Source organism: Solanum verrucosum, unplaced genomic scaffold, assembly GCF_900185275.1.
Source record: "Solanum verrucosum unplaced genomic scaffold, falcon-dt-bn FXZP01000128.1, whole genome shotgun sequence".
NCBI classification, from domain to species: domain Eukaryota; kingdom Viridiplantae; phylum Streptophyta; class Magnoliopsida; order Solanales; family Solanaceae; genus Solanum; species Solanum verrucosum.
In genome coordinates, this window is record NW_026020327.1 from 2,164,955 (window position 1) to 2,190,908 (window position 25,954).

A 25,954-nucleotide genomic window follows, 5' to 3' on the forward strand; every position below is an offset into this window, starting at 1 on the left:
AAACTATTGACTGCCTTAAAAACACATATACCACATGACCTAGCAAGTTAGGGCTGCGTATCGATCAGCTCGGTTTTGAAGTTTATCGATTTTGGCTTATTGGTTATCGATTTGTAGAGATGCTAAACTGTTATAGAACCATTAAGATATTGACTTATCGGTTATTGGTTTATCGGTTTTTGATCGTTATCAGATTGGTTTATCGGTTTAACCGTTAAGATTTGACACAAAAAAAAAACATTGAAAATCACTTAGAAACAAGGTGATAAACCAAATAAACCATGCACTTGAGTTCACAAGTTACATTTTGCTCAAAAGCAAACACTTTTACATTGTAGAATAACCAAGTGTTTGAAACAACAAAAAATAAAAGTAGGGAACCAAACTCTAAGTCAAGGACTTTATGTACAAAATGATATAAATATAATTATTTAATTTATGATCGGGTTATCGGTTAACCAGTTAAGAAAAAACCTTAAACCGTTAAGAACCGTAACCTGATCACAAAAAAAAATCAAAACCATTTATCAAAACCGCTAAACCTATAACCCAATATTGATAAACCAATAACTTTTTTTCGGTTCGATTTTGAACAACCCTATAGTAAGTAGTCTCAAACTCTTGTAGGAGTATAAAACTCTTAATAAAAATTCAAAAAAAGTGTTGAAAACACCTCTAAATTTAGCGAGAACTTAAGAATGTATTTCATTCATATTGTAAAATCAAAAGTGTATTTAAGTTCAATTAATCAAATTAATAAGTGTTTTTATAACCGTAAATAGTTCAAGAACGAAAATAACTCTTATACCCTTTGTGTAAAAGTCATGCCATAAAAGACAAAAATACACCCAAATACCAAAGGCTTACAAAAATGAGAGTTCTAGTTAAAACCTTAGGCTTATTTGGACTATAATCCGACCAAGACGCGTTTTTCTTGGCGATCTTGTCTGAATTTTATCGTTTACATGTGCACTCACATATATATAGCAATTTCTCCCCAAAATTTACGGCCAAAATGCATGTAAAATATACTAATTTGTCAAATATTTAGAGACCAATTCTCACTTTCTTGAAGTTTTGGTAGTTGTCACTTTGTTCTTCTAATCAAGATCTCAACTTTTTCCCTTTTTTTGTTCTTCTTTGACCTTCCCATGGCTTAGCAGTAGTTTCCCTTCTTGGGTTCATTGGTTTTTTCATTGTTTGCTAGTAATTTGTAATCACTTGTTATGTTTATGTTTGTTTCTGATTCTTTGATTCTGTTCTATTAGCAAAGCCTATATACTTGTGATATTATTTTTGTTGAATCTTGATTTGGTGGTGTTGAACAATTCTTGGATTTGAATGCTTGTTGACTTGTTTTTGGTAGTTGATTGTTTGATTGAAGTATCAAGATCTTATTTTTATTTGTGAAAAGAAAGATTTTGACGTTGGAAGGAAGGATTTAGGGGGGTTAATAGAGGAACAAAATGGGGAACACTTGTGTAGGACCAAGTATTTCTAAAAATGGAATCTTTCAATCAATGTCAGCAGCAATGTGGCGATCCCGGTCGCCGGATGATACTGCTTCCACTGTCACTAATGGTGAAAGTGTTAGAGTTGAAACACCAACTTCTGCTAAAGAAACTGAATCACCTTTGCCAGTTCAAGATAAGCCACCAGAACAGATGACAATGCCTAAGTTAGAAGAGAAAGAGGAAGAAAAACCGAAAAAGCCCAAAAAACCGGCTGAAATGAAGAGGGTGTCTAGTGCTGGACTTAGGACTGATTCTGTGTTACAGAAGAAAACTGGGAATTTAAAGGAGTTTTTTAGTATAGGAAAGAAATTAGGACAAGGGCAATTTGGAACTACATTTCTTTGTACTGAAAAAGCAACGGGGAAACGATATGCTTGCAAATCGATTGCTAAGAGGAAGTTGTTAACTGATGATGATGTGGAAGATGTTAGAAGGGAAGTCCAGATAATGCACCACTTGGCAGGGCATCCTCATGTTATATCGATAAAAGGGGCTTATGAGGATGCTGTAGCTGTTCACCTTGTTATGGAGTATTGTGCCGGGGGTGAGCTTTTCGATAGGATTATTCAACGAGGGCACTATACAGAAAGAAAAGCAGCTGAGCTCACCCGGACTATTGTTGGAGTTGTAGAAGCTTGTCATTCTCTTGGTGTCATGCATCGTGATCTTAAGCCTGAGAATTTTCTTTTTGTTGATCAGAAGGAGGAATCACTTCTCAAAACAATTGACTTTGGGTTATCAATATTCTTCAAACCAGGTAGTTTTGTATGATATGTACTTCCTTTCTTTTAAACTGCTTTGAGACACTGTCAATTAATGGGTACACAATTAGCTCGGAATCCATTAGAAAGAGCAAGCATGAAAATTAAATGTGTTCGTCATGATATTTCTGGTAAAATAGGATATAAATTGTGTTTCTTTCGGTGAAGTAGCATAAGATGAGTTTAATTGGAGTAACATGAGGAGTGAGGATTCATGTAGCCAACTCCAACCTGCTTTGGACTGATGAGTACTAGTAGTATTAGTAGTTGTATTTGTTACTGTTGTTTCTTTTAGTGAAGTACAAAAAGTGAACCAATAACAATGGTTTTAAGGAACCAATTCTCCTATGGCCCACCTTCCTCTACTCCAACCCTTTTCCTTCATTTTTTTTGTTGACGAGGTAACCCGCAGCCGCTACCTTTCAGGTGCATACAAGGCAAACCCAACTCCATAGCCCTCAAACCACACAAGAGAGGTAAACAACAATAGGCAAGCCTCATGCGACCTGCTCGACCGAAAAAGCATGCAGGGTTTCGAAGTTGAGACCCCCCATTTGGTAGATCCAACCCTTTTCCTTCATAGGATGCATGGATAGAATAGATTGACATCGTCTTTTTCTGTTAAAGTGCCTCTTTGTGTACGTTGATTTTTCTACACTATGAACAATTTGAAGTTATCAAGTGTTTCGGTTGGGGTGCCTTCAACATGTTGTTTCACTAATGCTGACTCATAATGATATTGGAATTTTAATCAGGTTCTACACGTAATCATACTAGCAGTCTGTTAACTTGAATTATATGCATAAACTACTTATCTTTTTAGTCACTGTGATTCGGATTATGTGAACTCTTTGGCATCTTAATAAAACTTACTGGACAACTATTTGATTCATTTTAGCATTTTCTTTCTTCTTTATTCTATGTTGACCATATTTATTCTTTTCCAAACTGCTTATTAATTGATATTTTTCTCTTTTCAGGCGACAAATTTACTGATGTTGTTGGCAGTCCGTATTATGTTGCACCAGAAGTTCTCCGAAAACGTTATGGTCCTGAAGCTGATGTCTGGAGTGCTGGTGTAATTATCTACATCTTGTTAAGTGGAGTACCTCCTTTCTGGGCTGGTAAGCATTCCCGAGTCATCAGAATTGGCATTTATTGGATACTTTTCGGCTTTCGCTCCATTGTTTAGCTCTTCTACATTTAGTTCGCTAAAAGTTCTCTACTTTTCCACTTCTATTTACATTTTGAGAAACCTAAAACGTGCATTTAATTTGTTATCAGAAGAATTGATGTCTTGTTGTTCATGTTTGCTGAGATTGAATTATTTTGGTATATGGACATTGCAGCATCTCTATCAGACATTTCTTTCACTTTTTCACTATTACTCCCTCTGTCCCAAATTGTTTGGCACACTTTCTTTTAAGTACGTCTCAAAAAAATGTCACCTTTCTATAAAAGAAAGAATTTAACTTTAAAAAAATTCTCTTTTACCCTTATTGAAATGACTTATAGCCACACAAATGTCTATTATTTGTTTTAGACCAGAAATTTCAAAAGTCTTCCTTTTTTCCTTAAAGGAGGTCAGTGGTTTTTTCTTCTCAAGGATGACGAAATCAATGTAAATCCAATTAGAATATTCCATCTTCAGTAATTAATTCATTAGATTCTTAAATAGGCAATGTTATTACTTCACTTAAGATCTCCTTCTGAATTGTTTTGGAATTGGATTTGAATCTGTGTTGCTCGGACGCTTCAAAATCCCTGTCGCACCCGGATTTATCCGACAATATTTGGATGTGGGTTTGGGATCCATGCTTAATTTGGTCTTCTTGGCTTGGGTTGCTTTGACTACATCTATGAACAAGAAATATTGATTAATTGGGTATTTGGTTTGATATATATATATATACTTTGCTATTACACGAAATATCTTATGAACAAAATTTTGGCGTTTATAAAGAATTAAATGTTATGAATTTTAGTTCAATAACTCTAATTACTCGAAATCCATACTTATACATGCCATACTATACATTTACTGGATGGCTCCCACTACCTGCATCCATACTCTCCAAATGCTAAAATTATGTGATGATGAATTGATCTCTAGATCAGCGCTTGAGTTCGTGCAACGTAGGTTCTGATTGTGTTCTGGTACTTAAAGTTACTTAGTTAATGTCAAGATTTAAGGAGTGCAAGAATGAACGAAGAAATGATTCAGAAATTTTCAGTTTGTTGAAATAATAGTGCATGTATGGAGAGGGCCATTGGAAAATTTTACAAGGCTAAGATTGATGGTGTGATGGCCAATGGAGGTTGAAATGGTCTTTTGGTTAATCCATTGGTAGAGAAGTGGATGGTAATAGAAAGATGACTGATGTAATGGTTGGTTTAAACAAGAAAAGATGAAAAAGACCTTTTCTTTTTACTTGATTCATGTTTGTAAGGAGAAAATACCGTGTTGTACTTCATAAATAGTTTGTCAAACTTGGTACATGACTATGGATGATTCCGGCAGATTCCTTACATGTGTGCCTGTTCTCTCTATGTTCAAAGAAAGTCGGTCAACTACTGAACATAAGGGAAAATTGAGTCATAATTATGTTCATGGAGAGGAACATGGAAAGGTTTTCTGGAATCAAATACCGCCCTTCTAACCACATATCATCTTTTTGTATCGTTTTCCGGAACTAATTTTTTCTATCATACAGAAAATGAGCAAGGAATATTTGAACAAGTCCTGCACGGTGATCTTGACTTCACGTCAGACCCATGGCCAAGTATTTCAGAAGATGCAAAAGACTTGATGAGGAGAATGCTTATTCGAGATCCAAGAAAACGTTTAACTGCACATGAAGTTTTATGTAAGTAGTTGAACAGTTTGTCTTTTTCTGATTTCTGGATTTTAACTTGTAAATAACAACTGAGCTGATGGGGTGAATCCAATAATATTTGGTTCTTGGAAAGATTATCATCTTCTCAATGTAGCGGCAAGGTCTGCGTACCTTCCCAGACCCCACTTGTAGGATTACATTGGGTTTGTTGTTGGTTCTGATTATTTAGAATCCTGTTAATGAAACTGTACTTATCTTTAGAGATGAAAAGCTTTGATAGTCACTGAGGGTGATATTGAAACTTTTGTAGGCCATCCTTGGGTTCAAGTTGATGGTGTGGCTCCTGATAAGCCTCTGGATTCTGCAGTTTTGAGTAGAATGAAGCAATTTTCTGCAATGAACAAGCTCAAGAAAATGGCTTTGAGAGTGAGTCTATCAATGTGCAAGATTAGTATTAACCAAAAAAAATCTATTCAGGTTGAAACTAGTCTGCTAAATATTACGTTGTACGTGCTACAGGTCATTGCTGAAAGCCTATCTGAAGAAGAAATTGCTGGTCTTAAAGAAATGTTCAGGATGATAGACACGGATAATAGTGGTCAAATAACTTTTGAGGAGCTCAAAGATGGATTAAAAAGATTTGGCTCTAATCTGAAGGAGTCTGAGATCTATGATCTTATGCAAGCAGTAAGTATCATATTAGTCCTTGATCCATTTTTTAAAAATCTATGATTTTCGAGCAGTATGTCTGAGATGGAAGAATGTGGACAGTTATTTCACTCTTTCACACTAGTGTTCGTTGTTAAAAGTACTGAAATTGCTTATCTGAAGATACGTAAACTTACCGTAAAATAATCTCTCTTTTTTCTTTTATGCTAATGTTGTATTAATCCAACTGATATATAGCATAAGTCTCTAGACTTCTTTTCTTTCTTATTAACCTCCCTCTTCCAGTGGGAGTACTTATAATCTATTTATTGTTCGGTGAAAATAGTTAAGAGAAGAATCAGTTATTTTATCCTTCTCATTGCTGTAATGATTTATAATTTCTACTCTAGCATCAGCTTGTGATCAAAAGCTTAGATTGGTTTAGCTTCATGCCATTGTTAGATCTTTCATTCAAACAACAGCAAAGATGATGGCGTACTCGAGTAACTCCTTGCATTCTCTGAAATTGCAGGCTGATGTTGATAACAGTGGAACAATTGATTATGGTGAATTTATAGCTGCGACATTACATCTTAACAAAATTGAACGAGACGATCATCTTTTTGCTGCTTTCTCTTACTTTGATAAAGATGGAAGCGGCTACATCACTGCAGACGAGCTTCAACATGCTTGTGAAGAATTTGGCATTGGAGATGTTCGCATGGAAGAAATGATCAGAGAAGCTGACCAGGACAATGTAAGTTTTGTTTTCTTAGCTTTCTCTTCATTGGACCAACTCAGAATGATGTTTTGATCCTTGTAGTAGTTAACATTTATCAAAGAACTAAAAACGTATTTCACTCGAACATGGAAGATATCCAACATGTGTTGCTTGTATTGTAATCTCAGTCATGGAAAAATTTCTTATTTTTTCAGGACGGGCGCATTGATTACAATGAGTTTGTTGCTATGATGCAAAAGGGAAATCCAGTGCTTGGTGGTGGCAAGAAAGGTCTAGAGCAAAGTTTCAGCATTGGATTCAGAGAAGCACTAAAACTATAGGTCTTTGAAGAGTGATTTTTTTGTTTCTTAGGGGTCGTTTGGTATGCGAGATACTGTTTGTCTATTAGTTTCTTCATTTCCTTCTGGAATGTTTGTGTTTTTAAGAGTGTATAGTATTTAAACTAGTCTTGCTAAACAGCATTGCTGTTTTCCAGTGCAGTTTTCAGTTCATTCCAAAATTTGCACAATTTTTCCCTTTAGTTTTCGGTTATCCTGTTGAGTAATTGTATAACATGGATGTAACAATATTATACTGCAGTTTTTAATCATGCTGTTAATTGAAAGCTTATTTTACCAATATTATTTCATAATATTATCTTACTTATATTGTATCATAGTGTATTACTTTGATGAATACAATATTTGGATATATTGTGTTGAATTCCTTGTTACATAATGTCATACATTAGTAATTTGAAGAATAAATCTACAAAAAAGTATAGGGTTCGGGATTGAACAAGAAACTTTTGGAAATTTGACTCGTGACTTTGTTGGTTGATCATCTTAGAGTAAGGATCTCACATTAATGCCTCTCAATATTTTGAAACATATTTGAATAGAAGAATAAACAACAAATTCATGTATTACTACTACTTGTATAATTTTAATCAATTATAGACAATAAATTTATGTATTACTAATACTTGCATAGTTCTAACCAATAGAGAAACGAGCAAAAAGAAATAGGTATCTTTGTGAATTTGATTGGGAGGTACTAATTTCTTCTTCATCATCATCTCCAAAATTGCGTTTTTATCGCAAAATTTCAATTTTTTATGTGATTAATGATACTATAGATGAATAACATTGCAATATTACTTGTCCATAGAATATAAAAGCACAATACATAAATGTATTTTTTTAACTTTGTCTTAGTTAATATCTACATTCTTCAATTTTTGGATGTGCACAAGTAGACACTTAAATTTATATACGCATACGTTCTACATGATATAATAAACATAGGACGTCATGCATGAAGTGAATTGTCACGAATAAGTCATTTATTACCACTTTATACAAGTTTAAATATTTATTTGTGTACACAAACAATTAAAGGTTAGAGATGTCAACTGACACCAAATTAAAAAATACGTTTATATATTATGCCATATGTAAATAACTATTAAAACGAGCATTGTATCTAAAGTAACAACACAATACAATGTTGGACTTCTATTTGGGCCAAGTTTAAACCGGTTACATTTTCATAAGCCCATTACCATTTTCACAGTCTTCTTCCTCAGCTTGGCTAGGGTTTTTCCACCTGAAACTAAAACCCCCAAATCACAGTGTAAGAAGGAAACCATCACAATGGCGTCGTTTATGCAGAATCTCGCTAGAACGAAGAACATTGGAAAAAGGTCTAAAAAAAAGTATTTGGAAGATGCACTTTACAAAAATCTGTTCAAGGAAGGAGGCGAAGAGAATCATGTTAGGAAAAATCTGAATCAATTTTTGAAATCACACAAAAGTGCTTTCAAATGGGAAGTTGGAAAATCTCTCAAAGTATTACGCCAACGCAAGCTTTACGCTCCAGCACTCAAGGTCTCCCATTTTCTCAGATTTTCGTTTTTTTTTCGAAAATGTATGGATTTAACTCTTAAGAACTTTGCATTTCTGTATATTTTTGATGATTTGACCTGAAAAATGTTCTTGCTTTTAAGTAGATTTCCATGATTTGGCCTCAGAATAAGTTTGGGGTTTTGTCATTATGGGGATTGTGTCCCTTAAACCTAGTTGTATATTGATCTTCCATTGATTGACCTGTAAATAAGTTTGGGTTTCGAATTTGCTTCTCAGGGAAGGAGATCATCTCCCCTGAATTGCTTGTCATGGTCTCTCCGCCAAATTGGATATTTTATATACATATTTGCTAGAATTGATTAATATTATCTGTGCTAGCACCCATGCTCCAAAAAGCTAAATTGTGCACTTGGTTTGACAACTAAGTTATTTACCTAAACGAGTAGGATCAATTTCGACTTGATACTTCTTTTTATCTCTTTCTTTCGTGGTGCACTGATGTTATAGGAATCCTAAATCCGCCTGAAGCTTACCTTGATGTTGGTGGTCTCATGCATATTCTAGCTTAGCTTGATGTTGGAAATTCAAAGGGTGGTTCTTGCCTTTTAGCAATATTCCCTTTTGATTAGATTAATGTTTGGCTGTTCTCCTGCATGCTTCCAGTCATGTTGAACAACTTTTATGGCAAAAGATTTCTCCTTGCTATGGTTTTGATGGCTTATTTTCCTTTTCAAGTTTAAAGAATATTTTGAATCAGCAAGGGAAGGACTGCTGGATTTTTACTTAATTCTTATGTAAGTTTTTGGTGGCGGCTTTGTACAAAAAGGTGAATAGCTGCTTAAGGGATGCTACATTAATGCAGTGCCTGTAAACCACTATCTATGAAACCCAAAAGTGGGTTCATTTTATCTCTTAGATCTTTGAACGCCAACATAGAATTTGAAGTAGAACTGTTATTTACTTAGCACTATAAGGTGTGACTTGTAAGCAAATTTTTATGGTTTCTTGGTTTTCTTTTAGCGAAATGAAATGTTTTAATTTGCTAGTTGCTATGTGCAGTTATCAGAAACAATGGAAAAAAGGGGCATGAACAAGACCGTTAGTGATCAAGCTATACATATAGATATTGTTGCCAAGAGTAAAGGGATTGAAGCAGGAGAGAGCTATTTTTTGAATCTCCCAGAGACATCGAAAGATCTTCTTACTTATTGTGCCCTTCTGAACTGCTACTGCAAAGAATTAATGACTGAAAAAGCTGAGGCTTTGATGGAGAAAGTGAAAGAACTTAACTTAAGTTTAAGCTCCATGCCTTACAACAGCTTGATGACTCTTTACACAAAAACTGGGCACCCAGAAAAAATCCCCGCCATTATCCAAGAAATGAAGGCCAATGATGTTATGCCAGATTGTTATACCTACAACGTCTGGATGAGGGCTCTTTCTTCTGTGAATGATATTTCTGGGGTTGAGAGGGTTATTGATGAAATGAAGAGGGATGGCCGTGTTGCTGAAGATTGGACTACTTATAGTAATTTGGCATCGATCTATGCAGATGCTGGCTTAACTGATAAAGCAGTGAAGGCACTCAAGGAACTGGAGAAGAAAAATGCATGCCGCAATATTACTGCTTATCAGTTTCTGATCACATTGTATGGTCGTGTTGGAAATTTGCTTGAAGTATATCGGGTATGGCGTTCTTTGAGGCTTGCTTTTCCCAGAACAGCAAACATAAGCTATCTTAACATGATCCAAGTTTTAGTTAACTTGAATGACATACCGGGTGCTGAGAAATGTTTCAAGGAATGGGAGTCTGGATGCCCAACTTATGACATACGTATAGCAAATGTTCTTATAGGAGTTTACACGAAACAAAGTTCCCTGGAGAAAGCTGAACAGCTCAAGGAACGGGCACGAAGGAGTGGAGCTAAGCCCAATGCTAAGACATGGGAGATCTTCATGGACTATTATCTGCAAAATGGGGATATCAAATCAGCAATTGATTGTGTTGACAAAGCAGTTTCAATTGGAAGGGGTGATGGTAGCAAGTGGTTTCCATCATCTGCCATCATAACAAAATTCATGAGTCATTTTGAACAAAATAAAGATGTCGCTGGTGCAGAACACTTTGTGGAAATTTTGAAGAAGGCTAAGGATGAGTTGGGGGTTGACATATTTGAATCTTTGTTACGAACTTATACAGCTTCTGAAAAAACAAGTCCTATCATGCGTCGGCGTATTAAAATGGAAAACATAGAGCTGACTGATGAAGGTAAAAGATTGCTGGATGCCGTTTCCGTGGAGTGAGATCATTTATAAAGTAATTGACATGCCTTGAGCTTTCACAAACTGAAACACGGAGATGTGAGTTTTCAGCATGTTGTTGCAATTGAGATTTTTATTAGCACATGCATGGTTGAAAATTTCCTGCATAAGTGTAAACACGCTTTGGGCACATTTGGGATTCCGTCTAGATAAAAAATAGTGAATAAACAGACAAGAGCTTTGATGCAGCCCGAGGTGCTTGACAGTATGCCCTAAACAACTCAATTCTGGTATTTCTGGAGAGTTGAATTTGACGTTTTTGGATTTTTGTTTCCTACTGAAAGCTCTTTTCTTTTTGGAAGAAACGTACTGTTTGAGTTTTTTGTAGATTATGATAATTTGTTCGCTAATCTCTACACGTTTTTTTCTATTTGTATGTGAATTTCGGTGTTCTACTTAGTTTACTCTGTTCTTGATGAACAGCTAAATATCTGATATTTCGTTTTAGAGATTATCGATTCAGAATCTTCATTTGGCATCTGAAAGTCTATTTGCACTTGCTCTTTATTTTCTTTTTAGTTTGGTTTGTTTGCTTTCTTTCAATTGTTTTCGCAGACCTGTTTGTGTAAATTGGATATCGCTACAGGTAGATTAACTTTTCCCTTACTTTCTTTGTTCTTTCAAAGAGCGTTTGTTCATCTCTCTACATGCTTTCCACCCTGTTTCTATTCTTGCTCCCAATGTGTTGGACGTGTGTTCCCTTTTCAGTTAATTTTCCCATATCTTCTTCTCTTTTCCTTGGTGGGCTTCTTTTGGGTTCTCGAATAAGGTTAAATTGTTGCTTTCTGTGGTTCATCATTTTCTTCCTACTTCCCTTGGGTCAATCTCTATGGGGATCATTTGCTTCTGTTAACATATTTTGTATGTTTCTTTCGACTTCTATGTCTGGGTTTTGTTACTCTATTTTCATTGTTGATTGTGGTATGAACAATCTTTTCATTCTTCTAGGACATTCCAATGTCGAAATCACCATACAAATCCTTTCACTTATACTCTCTTTCATCGGAGTCCATTGCTTGGCCACACGCTCACACAACTACATTTTGATGTTTGCTAATGTTAGGTTTCTGTTTTAGCCAACTGTGTAGGGGTTCTTTGATTTCTCTGTTGTAATCAGTTCATCACTCTTTCCTTCTCAACTTCTGAGTTATTCACTGTTACATAATGTCATTCATTGTTCCTTCAACTGTGAGCCAAAAACAGCTATTCTGCTTACAGTATTCAATTCTTTGGAATGAGATTTTTCTTCAATGTTCTCCTTTGAGTTAAGTTTCTACTCTCTGGTTTAGGTAATTTTGGAGTGTTTTGAGTTTGAATCAGACCTAAATGTGTTTCTTAGAGCACATTGTTGTCACTTGTCAAGGGCGTGCTTAACTGAAGCGAGGTTCAAAACATGTTAAAGCACATCACCTTAAATACTGGACACTTTAGTGTCGGTATCAAGGATATAAGACATACTTCTCCTTGCCAATGAGTCTCTTGTGAAGAGGAGACATTAAACGATTGGTATCTCACTTTTTTGTTTTATTTTTTTTTATTCACACTTATACATTATTAGTCTTGAACTGAACATGTATATAAGTTAACTTCATTGGGTGGGTGGGGGCGAGGATTTATAAACTAATTTATTGTGAACATGCAGTCATGGTCTCTCCATCAAATCAAATATTTTATGTACATATTTTTTTAGAATGAATCTAGTATTATCTTATGACACTTGACTGAATGATATGTTATTTACTTAAAAGGAATATGGATCAATTCCCACGTAATACTTTTTTCCCTTTTAGTAGTTGCACCCATTTATAGAAATTTTAGATCCGTCTTGAATAATTCCCTTAAGTTTATCAATGTGAAGAAAATTCATCTTTTCCCCGAATTTGAAGGCCAAAATTGGATTTTATAACTCAAATATAGTAAGAACATGAAACAAAATTTTGAATTTAAAGAATCTTAAAATTCCCTTCAATATCGTTTTGGAGGTACCAACAACGATGAGTTATTATGATTAAGACTGATATTTTAAAGTTAGGTGTATACTACATGTATTTCATTCATTATATTTACGTGATTTCTTTCGATATGTTGTTATTGTTGTATAACGGTCAACATTTTGAAGACTGAAAAAATTGTACAACAATTTGCAAGTGTAGTGTACTTTTGTGACAAGTACTGCACTAATCTAAAAAAACTAATCACAATTATCATATAATAAGCTGAGCAATACTAAGGTCACAGTCACAGGTGCCTATAATTTAGTCCCCTAAACTGGCCCGCCAACTTTTCTAAATCAACAACGTTCAAATAATCGAAAAAAAAAAAAAAGAAACGGTCAAATAGGAGCAATAATAATTAATTATACATGTACTCACGCTCCTCATCATATTTTTATTTTAAGCTGAGTATATCGAAAATAATTTTTTTTGTCTTTATGAAGTGCGAATAAGCTTCGTAGATATTTATTTTTTTCAAATCTCATTTATGCAATTATATTAGGCATATTGTTGTTGTATCTAACACACAAAGATTTGTACAACTTTTTTCGTTTCACATTTATTTTTCGAGATTTATATTATGTAAATTTAATTGATTTTTTCATAATTAATATAAGAAAAATTATAATTTATACAATACATTTGATATAATCTAATTTAAAACATAATCAATTATAAATTAAGATGAATGTAATTTATTTCACTTAAATTATCTGTCAGGATTTTTATTTACATGTCTCTTAAAGAAACATTTATTGAGAGTTTTTTTTTTAATTTTATTTTTACATGTTTTAAGATAAAGTCTTTCTTAATTGAATTATATGAAAATAATAAAATAATTAATTTTATTTTTGAATTTTGAAATTTTAATATGGAGTAACTATTTTTAGAAATGAGAGGAATAATATTTTTGGTACTATTCTATCAAAACAATAATGGGCATAGCCTTTTGTGTTTGTCCAACGAAATAAAACCCTAATTTCCCTCTCTTCATCTCTCTTTCTCTCTCTTCAATTTTGGTACTTGGTGCGGTGTTCTCTCTCTTCTCTGTTTCTCTCGAAGCTTTCAGTAAAATGTCGACGGCGGGTGATGGGACGGCGGCGTCAGCGTCAGCGTCGGCGGGAGCATATGAAGGAGGAGGAGCCGGAGGGAAGTTTAGGAAGAGACCGTTACGACGGAACCAGACGACTCCGTATGATCGTCCACCGACGGCCCTCCGAAACCCTAGTTGGCTCACAAAGCTTGTGGTTGATCCGGCGTCAAAGCTCATAACTTCCGGTGCTCACCGCTTCTTTTCCTCCATATTCAGTAAACGCCTTCCACCTCCTCCTCCTCCCACGCCATTACCTCCACCTCCACCTCCAGGTTTTTTTCAGTTCTGTAACGTCTATTTATTGATTAAGTTGTGAGATTTGTCATTTTTCTCAAGGAAATGAAGTAATTTTGGTGTTGTTTTCGATGTGAGACGTAGTTATGCGATTTTTGGACTTATGTAGTGTGAATATTTGATGTATTTTGGAGGAAAGGGTTCGTTTTGCTTTTGTTGGAGGAACAAAGGATGAGCTTTTTCTTGATGATTGGATCTGAGTGCATGTAGGTTGTTCAATGATGAATATATTTATGTGTAGGAGGGCAAAGAACTCTTGCTTTTTCATTGTTGAAGTTTTGGTGCTGTAAATTTGGGTTCTTTGGGTATGTAGCTAGAGTTGTAAGTTGGTAATTTTGCCTTTTCTGATCCTGAAACTTGGGCAACCAGTAGTTGTGTTCATTTAGGTTTATAGCAAAGCATTTGCTTACTGATTTGCGCCGCTACTTGAGCTTTTATAGTTAGCAAGATGGAGTGTTTACCATGTTTGATATTGTTATGAGGTTTGACTTATTAATATACAATATTGTTCTACTTGCTACTCGAGCTTATATAGTTACGAGGGTGGAGTTCTTCTTTTTCCTTTTTTGGAATATCCCAACGGGTTCAAATTTAATAGACAGTCTGACATGTTTCTACCTGAACTTATATAGTCACTGAGAATGCATTGAACTGTTTTCATATAATTATCTGTTTTTTTGACTTTGTTGATATGATAGACATTCCATCTTGGTTAGTTTCCATTATCTCCTTCCGTCTGATCAGTGTTGTCAGCCGATAAACCCACTGGCTATTCAGTTCTTTGGTTGTAAGTAGCAATAATATCTGTTAGAATGCTACCCTTTGTTTGACACCAACTCACCAATTAGATTGGAATTAAGGCGCAGTTGATTGATTGGTATTATTGAAAAGGAATTGATCTGCCAATGGTGTACTAGTAGCATTTTCTTTCTTTTCTGCTTTCAGCAATGGCTTTCGTTGAGGCATGTTTTATTTTTGTTATAAACAGGACCAAGCCAGGAGTCACAGAATCTGCCTCCGGAGTCATGTCCCAATGTAAGTTTATTATACTTGAACTTTGTTCGCAATGGTATGATGCCTTTATAACCAGATCTTAGTTCATTAGATGATTATATGTCTTCCAAGACATTGCATCTTGTGTATTATTTTTTGCTGCTAGTATCATAATCTATTAAGAAATGTATGTTTCACTTCAAAGTCCTGATGAAAGCTGATAACACACCATGCAAATCTTGTAGGAGGAATGTGCTGATTTACTAATTTTTGATTATGTGGATAATCTGTCTTCCCATACATGGCAACTTTCGTATTCCTTCTATGCCGACTGTCATCTTTTCTTTTGTTGATCCTGTAACCAAAGGAGTTCCATAATTTATCTGTTAAGTAGTGTTATCAAAAGTCACCCCTTAAAAGCAATGTGAAGCTAGGAGTTATTGCTTCAAGGGTGAAACCATGCCCCTCGGAGAAATCTGTGCTTCAGACAATGACGTGCAAAGTGATAACACAAAAAAATGCTGATGATCTTTTGGATCTCAATCTAAACAAGTTGGATTAATATCGGTGTTACTGTGTATGGAATACTGAAATTAGTTATTTTAGTTACAAGTTGATTTCTGTAGTACTAAACTCAAAGATGTTTATTAGTATTTTTTTGTAAATTATGTGTTTCACTTTTCACCTCTTGCCCCATGAATCTTGTCACACCTTGCGCTTTTTACTTCTAAGAGCACTGCTATTAAGAAAATATTTGCTACCTTAAATGTATATATATGGTTAATGCTGATAAAAAGTGGCCTCTATGTGGAAAAATTCTTCCTCTCTATGAAGGAGTATGCTGGAGCACTGGTGGTGGCAGGACAAGGAGGTGATAATGATGCATGCAGCTCTGGGGATGGCGCATTCTCAGTGCTTGAGCAGCTCTTGAAGCAGAAGACATTTACAAGGTAAGATTTGTGGTAATTGATTGGGTGCCTAAAAAAGAACTTTATGATAATTCCTTACTGGAAAAAATGTGATAACTGGTTGCTGTAGAAGCAGGCCTGTGCATTACAAAGTAACAAAAAACCAGTTTTCTACAGCATGTTCATTGAATTTAGAGATTCTATCATTCCATCTATGTCATGTACATCTACCTCCCTATTCCAAAAAACTAAAAGAAAATAATCTGAATAGAGAAAAATTCCCTCTTTCCATCATAACTTCTCTGGTCCTCTTCCCACATCACCCCAACGGTCCTCGGTCCTCCCCTTCCCAACCCAAAAAAAATTGTTACAACTTACAAGGATGATGTTCACATTTTTTTATTTTTCTTATTTTCTTGTACCACCATTGCAACAAATCTTTGGTAGCTCTTTGCATCTATCCCTGAAGTTCCAGCAAGTTCAGCATTGTGTCCCATAATTGCTTTGTCATTCCAGTTTATGAATACATGACGTGTATCCTCATGCACTTCACAAAGCCCACAATTGTCACATCTTATCATTCTTCTCTGTAAATTATGCTGTGTTAGACATGCTTAATGAGCTACTAGCCATTTGGAGCGTCTCACTTTGTGTGGTGCATTTTTTTTCCAAATAATTTTCCTTGGTATCTGTTAGGTCTCATTTGTTCTCATTAAGATTAAGACGTCTGTATCCGAATGATCAGGATGTGGTTTATGGATCTGAACATTGAATGATTGGGACTATTTAACATCTGAATGTGCATAATTTATCCATAATTAAACATTATAAATATACGACCAAATAAAAAAGGGATTAAGTTTTATACCAATAAAATCATTACGGGTAACAAATGTAGTTATAGAAAAAATTAAATTCAACATAAATTTGTATTTTAATAAAAATTATCCAAGGTTTTAGCATGTATCGGTTTTGGGGAGAAATGGATCAAATGGGTTGGTTATTGTATCTCAGCGATCGAATTCTAAGTCTTGATAAATGGAGGACATGAAGCCTTTTTCTCAGCACAGAGAGGTTTAAGCCTTGGTGACCCTTGTCCCCTTGGAAGTACTGAATAACATGATCAAAATTGTTGAAGCATTCGGAAGGCTTAGGATTCCAAATGACCAATAATTCAGAGTCTAGCAGGGAAGTCACATGCCTCCAATATGTTGATGATACACTAATTTTCTGTGATGCGGAGATGAGTCAACTCAGAGTACTTGGGCCTATTTTGATTCTATTTGAGGGCATGTCAAGGCTACACATCAACTGGAGAAAGAGTCATTTGTATCCTATTAACACTGGCTAATATGGAGCTTTTGTCTCATGTCTGGGAGGAGGTGTAGGTACAGTACACTGCCAACTACATACCTAGGAATGCCTTTGGGAGCCAAATAAAATTCTAAAGGAATCTAATTTAGGATTCAATAATTGAGAAGTGTGAAAAGAAACTGACTGGGTGGAAGGCTCGATACTTATCTTTTGGGGGGCAGGGCCACTCTTATCAGTTCAGTGCTTGATGCTTTGCCAATATATATGATGACTTTGTATACCTTTCCAAATGGAGTTATACAGAGGATTAATAAGATTAGGAGGGATTTTTGATGGAATGGAAACAATGAGGAAAAAAGGTTCCATTTAGTCAAATGGTGCAATATGATGCATGGGAAGAAACGGGGTGGGCTAGGCATCAGGAATTTGAAATGGCAGAGTAAAGCACACAAATTAAATGGTTGTGGAGATATTCTCAGGAACCTCAAGCTTACTAGGTTGACATTATAAGAGCTAAATATGGTGAGGATAACAAGTGGATAACAAAGGAAGTAAAATCCTCTTATGGAATGAGCTTATGGAGATCCATAAGAATACTTTGGCCGCTGATGAAGGCTCACACCTCTATCAAGGTAGGTAATGGCAGCTGAACGTCTTTCTGGGAGGATAAATGTCTTGCTACTTCTTGTTTGAAAGATCTTTTTCCACACATCTATGGCCTGGATCTACCGCAAGAGAAATCAGTTTATGAAGCATGGTCAACACAGGGATGGATCCCAACCTATCCTTTCTTTGACTGATCTGGTGGGTGTCTGTTTATCAAATTGTATGTTTTCTTCTCGTTGTTGTCTGACCATGAAAATTCCTTTCTCTATACTTTTTGCTACCTCTTCATGAAGTGGGAATATGTACATAATATATGTTGGCAATGCATCCAGTACTGACCATGAAAATTCCTTTCTCTATACTTTTTGCTACCTCTTCATGAAGTGGGAATATGGACATCATATATGTTGGCAATGCATCCAGTAATGAGTTTGTGAGCACCAATGTTTTAAGAAGAGAAATGCTCAGACATGCCAAGCCATTAAGTCCTTGGACCTTGAAGTGGAAAGTGAGAAATGAAGCTCAAACAACAACAACATACCCAGTGAAATCCCACTAGGTGGGGTCTGGGGAGGGTAGAGTGTACGCAGACCTTGCCACTACCTCGTGCGAGGTAGAGAGGCTGTTTCCGGAAGACCCTCAGCTCAGGTACATCAAAATCCAAGTAAAAGGCGAGAAAGACGGTGTATATACATACCATCAAATACGAAAGATAATATACAATCAACAAAGGAAGACAATGACATCAATAAACAATGAGAGAAGTGAAACGCAATAAACAACAAAAGGCAATCGATATCACAGACAAGAACTGCAAGTGCAAGACTAGGACTACCACACACGCTAACAACCCCTACCCTTGCAAGGAGAGACAACACGCTAGTCCTACTAGCCTTCAACCTTAATAATTGAAGCTCAAGCTTTTTTAAAATAATTGAACAATTTCGGAAAATTTGCAGTACCATACCTATGACTTTGTATCAACAACAACAATAATAATAATAATAATAATAATAATCAAATTTTAATAAGAAACTAATTTCAACATCTAATATACAATAATGTCAATGTTAATCAAACTCATCAAAGTTGAGATTCAAACAATCAAGTATTTCTCATTCATACTGCTTGTGCTTTATTGCCTATGAAGTGATGACGTCTCTCACTTTGTGTCGCTTTGAGTGACAAAACAATGGATTTAAGAACACTGATAATCACCAATTGACCTCCCAATGACAAGTATTGTCTTTTCCAATTTGCTAGTTCCTGTTCACATTTACACCTCTATGCTTTCACCTTTGAAGCTACCCCCCTATGGCATGCCCACATATTGTTTCTACCTTGCATCCTAATATATCTTCCAGTCTTAGTATGTTATCTCCTTCATCGACCAGGAATAAGTGACTTTCTGATAAAGAATAGTTATCCCTTTGAAAACCAGCAGAATTAGGGTGTGTTTTCGAAAGTAGTTTATAAGCTAAAAGCTAAAAGTCATAACTTTGGGGGTAACCGACTTTTGGCTTTTAGCTTATTTTTGTACTTTATAGACTAAAAAAAGTGCTTTTTTTGGGTTCTTTCCCAAATACCTCCAAAAAAATAACTTAAAAACCAAAAGCTACTTAAAACAAGCCAATCCAAACACCCTCTTAACCCAAAAAATCTTATCTGCTCTTCTTGCTCTCTAAGACCGGGGTGTCGTCATTGTCAGAAATGTATAACAATTCCTCTTGGCCTCTAGCTCCTGTAGTGAAGCCCTTGAGCCAGTTTCTTTCAACAGCTACCTTTTAATATTTTGCTTAAGACTCCATTAATAAATTAAATTAGAAGAGAGATAATGGATCACCTTGGCTCAAGCCCCTACTGGAGGAAAAGAAACCCACTGATTCACCATGCACCAGCTCTGAAAGCTTCACAGCTGATATGCATTTCCCAATCCAAATGCTCCATACTGTCCCAAATCCATATTTCTGATTAAGTTAATCAAAAACTCCCAAATCACATGATCATACACTTCCTCTACATTTAGCTTGCATATTACTTTAGGAGGCATTTATTTCACATTGTGTTGGTGTCAGTATCACTGAATCTGTATTCAACAAGAACATAGTGTTACAACTACCTGCTTCTGTTGGTAATATTCCTTCACCAATTTCTTCTTTCTCTCTCTTGTTGTCTCTATAAACAAGGGGAACACCACATAACCTTATTCTTGATGTGACACCATTCACGTGCAATTTCATAATAGTACTTGTAAATAGAAAATGGGGATTCTTGATGGGGCATTTTTTCAAGTATCTGCTCTTTTACTTTTGGCATTTTAAGCAATTCTATATCAGAACTATCTGTTTGAGCTTTCTTTTCTACTTGATCTTAACGAGTTAATTTTTTTTTGGAAGTAGTAAGAGGTAAACAAACTTGTTAGTGGTAGTAGTGAAAGTAATAGGTTCAAGCACTTGGAAATATTCTTTAGTGGAATCTTCTGTTGCTTGATTTTAAGGTAGGTATGATTTACAACACATAAAATGTTCTCTGTGCAGAACGGAGATTGATCACTTGACAGAACTTTTGCACTCGAAAGCTGTTGACATCCCTATGGGAGAAGAGGAGAAAAGAGGCGTGGCCATCCAATCTAGACCTGCATTGGATTCTTCCAGCAGCTTGCTGGAAGTAAATAGGTCTCTGAAGGTTACACCCGGTGGATATGTCACAACTCCTGTCATGAATTCCAGGGTTAGATCATTTTCCCCAGTGTTCCTTTCTGACTATTTTCTATGGATACTCAATTCTGTTGACCTTGCAAGAATCAAATAAATTCTTGGTAGCCTGACATATTTATGGTTCTTTCTTACAGATTCTTGAAGATGATATTGCATCTCCTGCAGAGCTTGCAAAAGCCTACATGGGGAGTAGGCCATCAAAGGTGTCTCCGTCAATGCTGAGCACACGAAGTCAAGTTGTGAGAGAAGATACACCACTGCTAACAAATGTACAATATCTCCAAAGATCACCCATTCCATCAGTGACGACCAGGACTGCTGGTTTTCTCGGGATTCGAGAAAATGGGTTTACCACTCCAAGATCTCATGGCAGATCTGCTATATACAGCATGGCTCGTACGCCATACTCTAGAGTTCGTCAAACTGATGTTCAGAAGGTCTATTTGCGTTCTGTTTACTTTGATGTTGGAAATCCTTTTATGTGTCACTGAAAACCTTTTGTTCTAAAATTGATCTACTTTCCAGGCTACCAGCTCAGGAAATTATGTCTACGGTGGGTCTTCATCATCTAAGCCAGTGTCCGAGCACGATGTACTTTTTGGTTCTAAGCAGGTGTTTATTACAGATTACTATGTTATTATTCTGAACTCATTTGCATTGTGAACCTGTGTTATTATCAAATGAGCTTATCCTTTTCACTTCTTTCTGTTCCTTAATTGTTTATTTAATTTTTAACTCTTTCAGGCCCTCAAACGAAGGAGTTATGTCCTGGATGATGAGCTTGGATCTGTTGGTCCCATGCGTAGGATTAGGCAGAAACCTAATGCCCTATCTTTTGGAACTTCACGTGCCAGTGCAAGGGTTGCTTCTGCAGTTAACCTGCATCCAGAGGTATCAAAAGTTGTTGGAGATGTCGAAAATGCCAAAATCACGCCTGCAAGGCATGTAGCCATCCCTCCTAAGTCCAGTGAGACTGCTGCAAAGATATTGGAGCAACTTGAAAAGATAACTCCAAAGGGAAAATCATCAGAATCCAAACTAGCTGCAGGGAAAGAGAATAAATTGACACAGAACATGCTTCACGGACGAGCTCTTAGAAGTTTGGAGGATTTGGATTCACCCAAACTGCTGCAGAGCGCACAGGATAGCTATAAGTTGGAGAATTGGTCTAAAATTCTCTCTCCCAATCCCAGAGAATCAAAGCAAAGTGAAATTAAACAAAATGGACATTCGAGCGAGTCAACTGCTATAGCAAACAAGGATACAATCTTTTCATTCAAAGATACTCAACCTAATTCTGAAACCAATTCTCTGGAAAAGAATAAGTCCGCAGTTCAACATCCTTACAAGAAACGAGCTTTTAAGATGAGTGCATATGAGGTGCGCATCCTTTGTCTCAAGTGCATTATATTCTTTGACTTGCAATAACAAGTTTTGAATCGACATTGGTAGTGCCTTTTTTTGTGGATACTGTTGAACAGCTTTCTTTCTGTATTTTAATATTTTTTGAAAAAGAAAGAGGCCTTTTGTGTATGAATGATTATATTTTTCTGTTGATAAAGTTCCCTCCCATTGTAGAGATCCATGTGACCATTTAGTTAGGTACTTAATTCTGCACTATACTTGTTAGTGTTGTTACCTCTGGTTATTCTGATATTAGCATATTTTGTGTGACTTCAGCTGCTTCACTGGCCAATATGAATTCAATTTGCTGAGTAGTTTGCTATTTTGTTCTTAGTCACCTTCTTTACAGTTCTTTTGAGGTTGATATCATCTCTGGTCATTACCAATTGAGATGATAGACATTCTTTTTGACGTGTTTTTGTTGTGGTGTGTTTATAGGATTCTTTTGAGCTAGAAGAGGACAAAAACTCTAATGGGCCTTCAGCTCAGTTAGCTGACGGGAGAGGGAAGCTGGAACTTTCTGCTTCTGACCAGAAGCCCCTATATGCTGAACCCACAAGCAAACCTACTGATTTGCTGGAAGCAAAGACCCCTCCAGGGGTTTTAGGCAAAAAATCTGATATGGAGACTCCTGATACTGGCACATCCGCTGTCAAGAACACCATATTCCTGTCTAGTGCAGGTTCCCAATCACTGAACTCTAACCTACTAGCAACTGCGTCTAACGAATCAAAGGAGACAAATGTTGACAAGGTTCCACCATTCCTATTTTCACCGTCAACCCCCGTCACAGGGTCAAAGCCAGTAAGCAGGTTAGTTCCTACTACAGTATATTCCTGTATGATCAATTGACTCGTATTATTTTTTCATCTGATGCTCTTAAAGGTTCTTTGTTCTGATGATGGTGTTCGTAGCTATCTGTGTCCTTTTTGTTGCAAATATCTTGCTTCGACAACCTTATTTTTAGTGAAATGCTGTTTGTACTTCTCAATATGTATGGGTTTGGGACACTTGTTTCCTTGTGATGCATTTCCTAGCTGATGTTATCACTTGATTTAGGGAAACTAGTGGTTGCTCTTTTCCCCTTTTCTTAATTAAATTAAATCTACTAACTTTTTATCCTAAATAGAGATGGTATGTTAATTAATTTCTCAATAGAACTGTGAAAATGCCATGGCTGACAAAAGTCAGTAGTCAACCAAAACGATGCGCAATCAAATGTTCTACAGATTTGTAAGCTTTTGAAGAGTTCTAAGGTAGATCTGAGCTTGTATATGTTCAAATTTACTATAAGTGATTAAACATGCTCAGTTTTTTGAGTTTGTATTGTGATTTTGGGATTATTTCAAACTTCTGGAACCCTGAATTTGCTGTGCCCAATGACGAAGAAAAACTATTATTGAGTATCATGGTGACATTTACAATTTGTTCCTTGCCATGCCTGGTATCTTTTATATGTCTTTGAAACTTAATTGAAAAATAATATCCCGGGTCTCATACCCAATCTAAATGTATCTCTAAATATGACATTTTTCTTATTATCACTCATCCACTCTCAATTCATGTAAGAGTAGCAGTTTTGTTTTCCGATGTAGTTGTGGGTAGAGGAAACCTAAGAGGAATCCTTTTCTTGTGATTAGCAAAACAATAAGTACTTTTGCACACCTAGAGTTTATAGAGAGAGAAGATGACGAAAGACTTCAAAATGTTTACTATCTGTTAGAGAGTAGTTGGAAAATATGTATGATGAATAAGGAAATGAGTAGGGTTCTTGTGTGTTTGTGCACCCTTTTAAAGATTACCTGAAAGTGCATCTGATATTTGTTCAAATGTCTGCAGCCTGTCCAGTCTAGCGTCCAGCCCAACTGATGGTCGTCCTAATCCTTTTCAGTGGAAAAGCTCACAGAAGGCTGTGGACAGCAATGGCAAATTAGAAGCAGTATCAACAAGTGGTATTTTTTCATTTGGTGCTCCATCTAGCACTTCAAGTAATGGACTGTTTGCTACCAGTCCTGTATTCTCAGCCACCTCTGCCTTGACATCGGGTAATTTTACAAATGAAGTTTCGACTAGCAGCTCAAATAATGTTGTCCCTTTGACAAGCGTTTCGAGCATGATTGGTGCCACAGCAGGTAGCTGTAATGCCTCTGCTGGCAGTCTCTTTGGTTCCAGTGCAGCATTATTAGTTTCAAAGGAACCTCCTACCAAATTTGGTTTCCCCACGATTCCGTCAAAAGCAGTTTCAGCGCCAGCAACAACTTCCACTGCAGAAACTACAGATGTGAAAGCCAAATCTGAGACTGGACCTACTTTAGGCAACTTGAAGAGTTCACCTTTTGGGGGTGCATCTTTTGCAGCTACAGGCTCAGGAAATAGTATTTTTGGTTTTAGTTCATCAGTAATGGCCACAGCTACTACAGGTACTACACAGTCTCAGGGTTCTGTTTCTAGTACAGGAGGTGAATCACTTGTTAGTGCACAGACTTCTGTTGGTGGATCTGGCATTTCTGCTTTCTCAGGGAGCATGCCTGCTCCTTTCAGTTCATCAGCTTCATTGCCATCCACAGGAGTGTTTGGGTCTGTGCCTGGTACTATTGGCCAAGTTTCTGCTTCTCCTTCAAAAAGTGACATAGTTGGCTCCAGCAATGCTGCTTCCGGAATATTTACTTTTGGTGCTAGTTCATCAGCTTCCAGTGCAGCAGGCAGTTCAAGTGGACCTACAAATGGAACTGCCACATTTACTTTTGGTGCCAGTTCTGCAGCTCCTCCTTCAAAAACCAGTGGACCTTCTATCTCCAGCAGCGCTACTCCTGGGATATTCACCTTTAGTGGTAGTTCTTCAGCTTCCTCAACAAATGCTGTTACCATCTCCAGCAGCACTACCCCCAGTATATTTAATTTTGGTGGTAATTCTTCATCTTCCTCTACGAGTGCAGTCAATACTTCAGCTACTCCTGGCATATTTAATGTTGGTGGTAGCTCTTCGACTTCCCCTGCAAATGCCGGAAACACCTCCACTATTGCTACACCTGGCATCTTCAGTTTTGGTGCTAGTTCTTCAGCTTCTTTGACAAATGCCGGTAGCATAGTTAATCCTAGTCCATTCAACTTTGGTGCTAATTCGGCCACTTCTCAAGCCTCTAGCACTGCTGGAACTTTTGGATCTAGTTGGCAGCTCCCCAAGTCTACTGGCTTTACTTCCTCATTTAGTTCTTCTACCCCCTCTGGGTTTACATTTGGAGCATCTTCATCTTCTTTTGCTACTCCAAGCACGTCACCGGTAGTCTTTGGATCAACACCCAGCGCGGCAAGCGGTTCTCCTTTTTCATTTGGTGCAACTTCCTCCACAAATTCACCTTCACAGCCCATGTTTGGTAATTCTGTGTTTGTTGCATCCCCTGGAAACAATGATAACATGGAAGACAGCATGGCCGAGGATCTTGTGCAGGCTCCTGCACCAGCAGTTTCTTTTGGGCAACCTTCTGTCTCGCCTTCTCCAGGTGGCTTTGCATTTGGTTCAGCACCAAATCCCTTCCAGTTTGGCGGCCAGCAGAGTCAGGCTGCTCCCCAGAATCCATCTCCATTTGCAGCATCGAGCAGTCTAGTCCAGGCAGCACCTCAGAATTCTTCTCCATTTGCAGCATCAAACAGTCTAGAATTTGGCGGTGGAGGGAGCTTCTCGTTGGGTAGCAGTGGTCCTGACAAATCAGGTCGGAAGATTGTGAAAATTAATAGAAGCAAACACAAAAGGAAATGAGAAAACTAAGCAAAGATCTTCGATTTGTTGATAGATATCGAGTGGCAAGAGAACGACTAGCACAGCGATCAAAGGTCACAATTTTGTTTACAGTTTTTACAAGACATGAATGATTGTATTGTATTTGTAGGGGAGATGAAGGGTGTAGTTCACCATATTGTTTAGTCAACTTTGCTTTCTGTACTACTTCTACATGTATAATA

General features: G+C 36.7%; 3 protein-coding genes across 3 annotated transcripts; all 3 read left to right on the forward strand.

Moving 5' to 3' along the window:
* The first annotated feature begins 901 nt into the window (after positions 1–901).
* On the forward strand, positions 902–7,120 carry LOC125835771 (calcium-dependent protein kinase 1-like). Its single transcript, XM_049514870.1, has 7 exons — positions 902–2,271; positions 3,256–3,399; positions 4,990–5,142; positions 5,423–5,538; positions 5,632–5,799; positions 6,293–6,517; positions 6,697–7,120. The coding sequence occupies exons 1-7, from the start codon at positions 1,467–1,469 to the stop codon at positions 6,820–6,822; spliced, it is 1,737 nt and encodes a 578-aa protein (XP_049370827.1). The 5' UTR covers positions 902–1,466; the 3' UTR covers positions 6,823–7,120.
* Positions 7,121–8,045: 925 nt separating this feature from the next.
* Positions 8,046–10,746, forward strand: LOC125835884 (pentatricopeptide repeat-containing protein At1g60770). The gene is made up of 2 exons (XM_049514981.1): positions 8,046–8,370; positions 9,409–10,746. The coding sequence occupies exons 1-2, from the start codon at positions 8,137–8,139 to the stop codon at positions 10,651–10,653; spliced, it is 1,479 nt and encodes a 492-aa protein (XP_049370938.1). The 5' UTR covers positions 8,046–8,136; the 3' UTR covers positions 10,654–10,746.
* A 2,852-nt stretch (positions 10,747–13,598) lies between these two features.
* Positions 13,599–25,954, forward strand: LOC125835770 (nuclear pore complex protein NUP1-like). The gene is made up of 9 exons (XM_049514869.1): positions 13,599–14,030; positions 15,041–15,087; positions 15,880–15,995; positions 20,411–20,603; positions 20,725–21,027; positions 21,116–21,202; positions 21,335–21,970; positions 22,433–22,806; positions 23,834–25,954. The coding sequence occupies exons 1-9, from the start codon at positions 13,739–13,741 to the stop codon at positions 25,749–25,751; spliced, it is 3,966 nt and encodes a 1,321-aa protein (XP_049370826.1). The 5' UTR covers positions 13,599–13,738; the 3' UTR covers positions 25,752–25,954.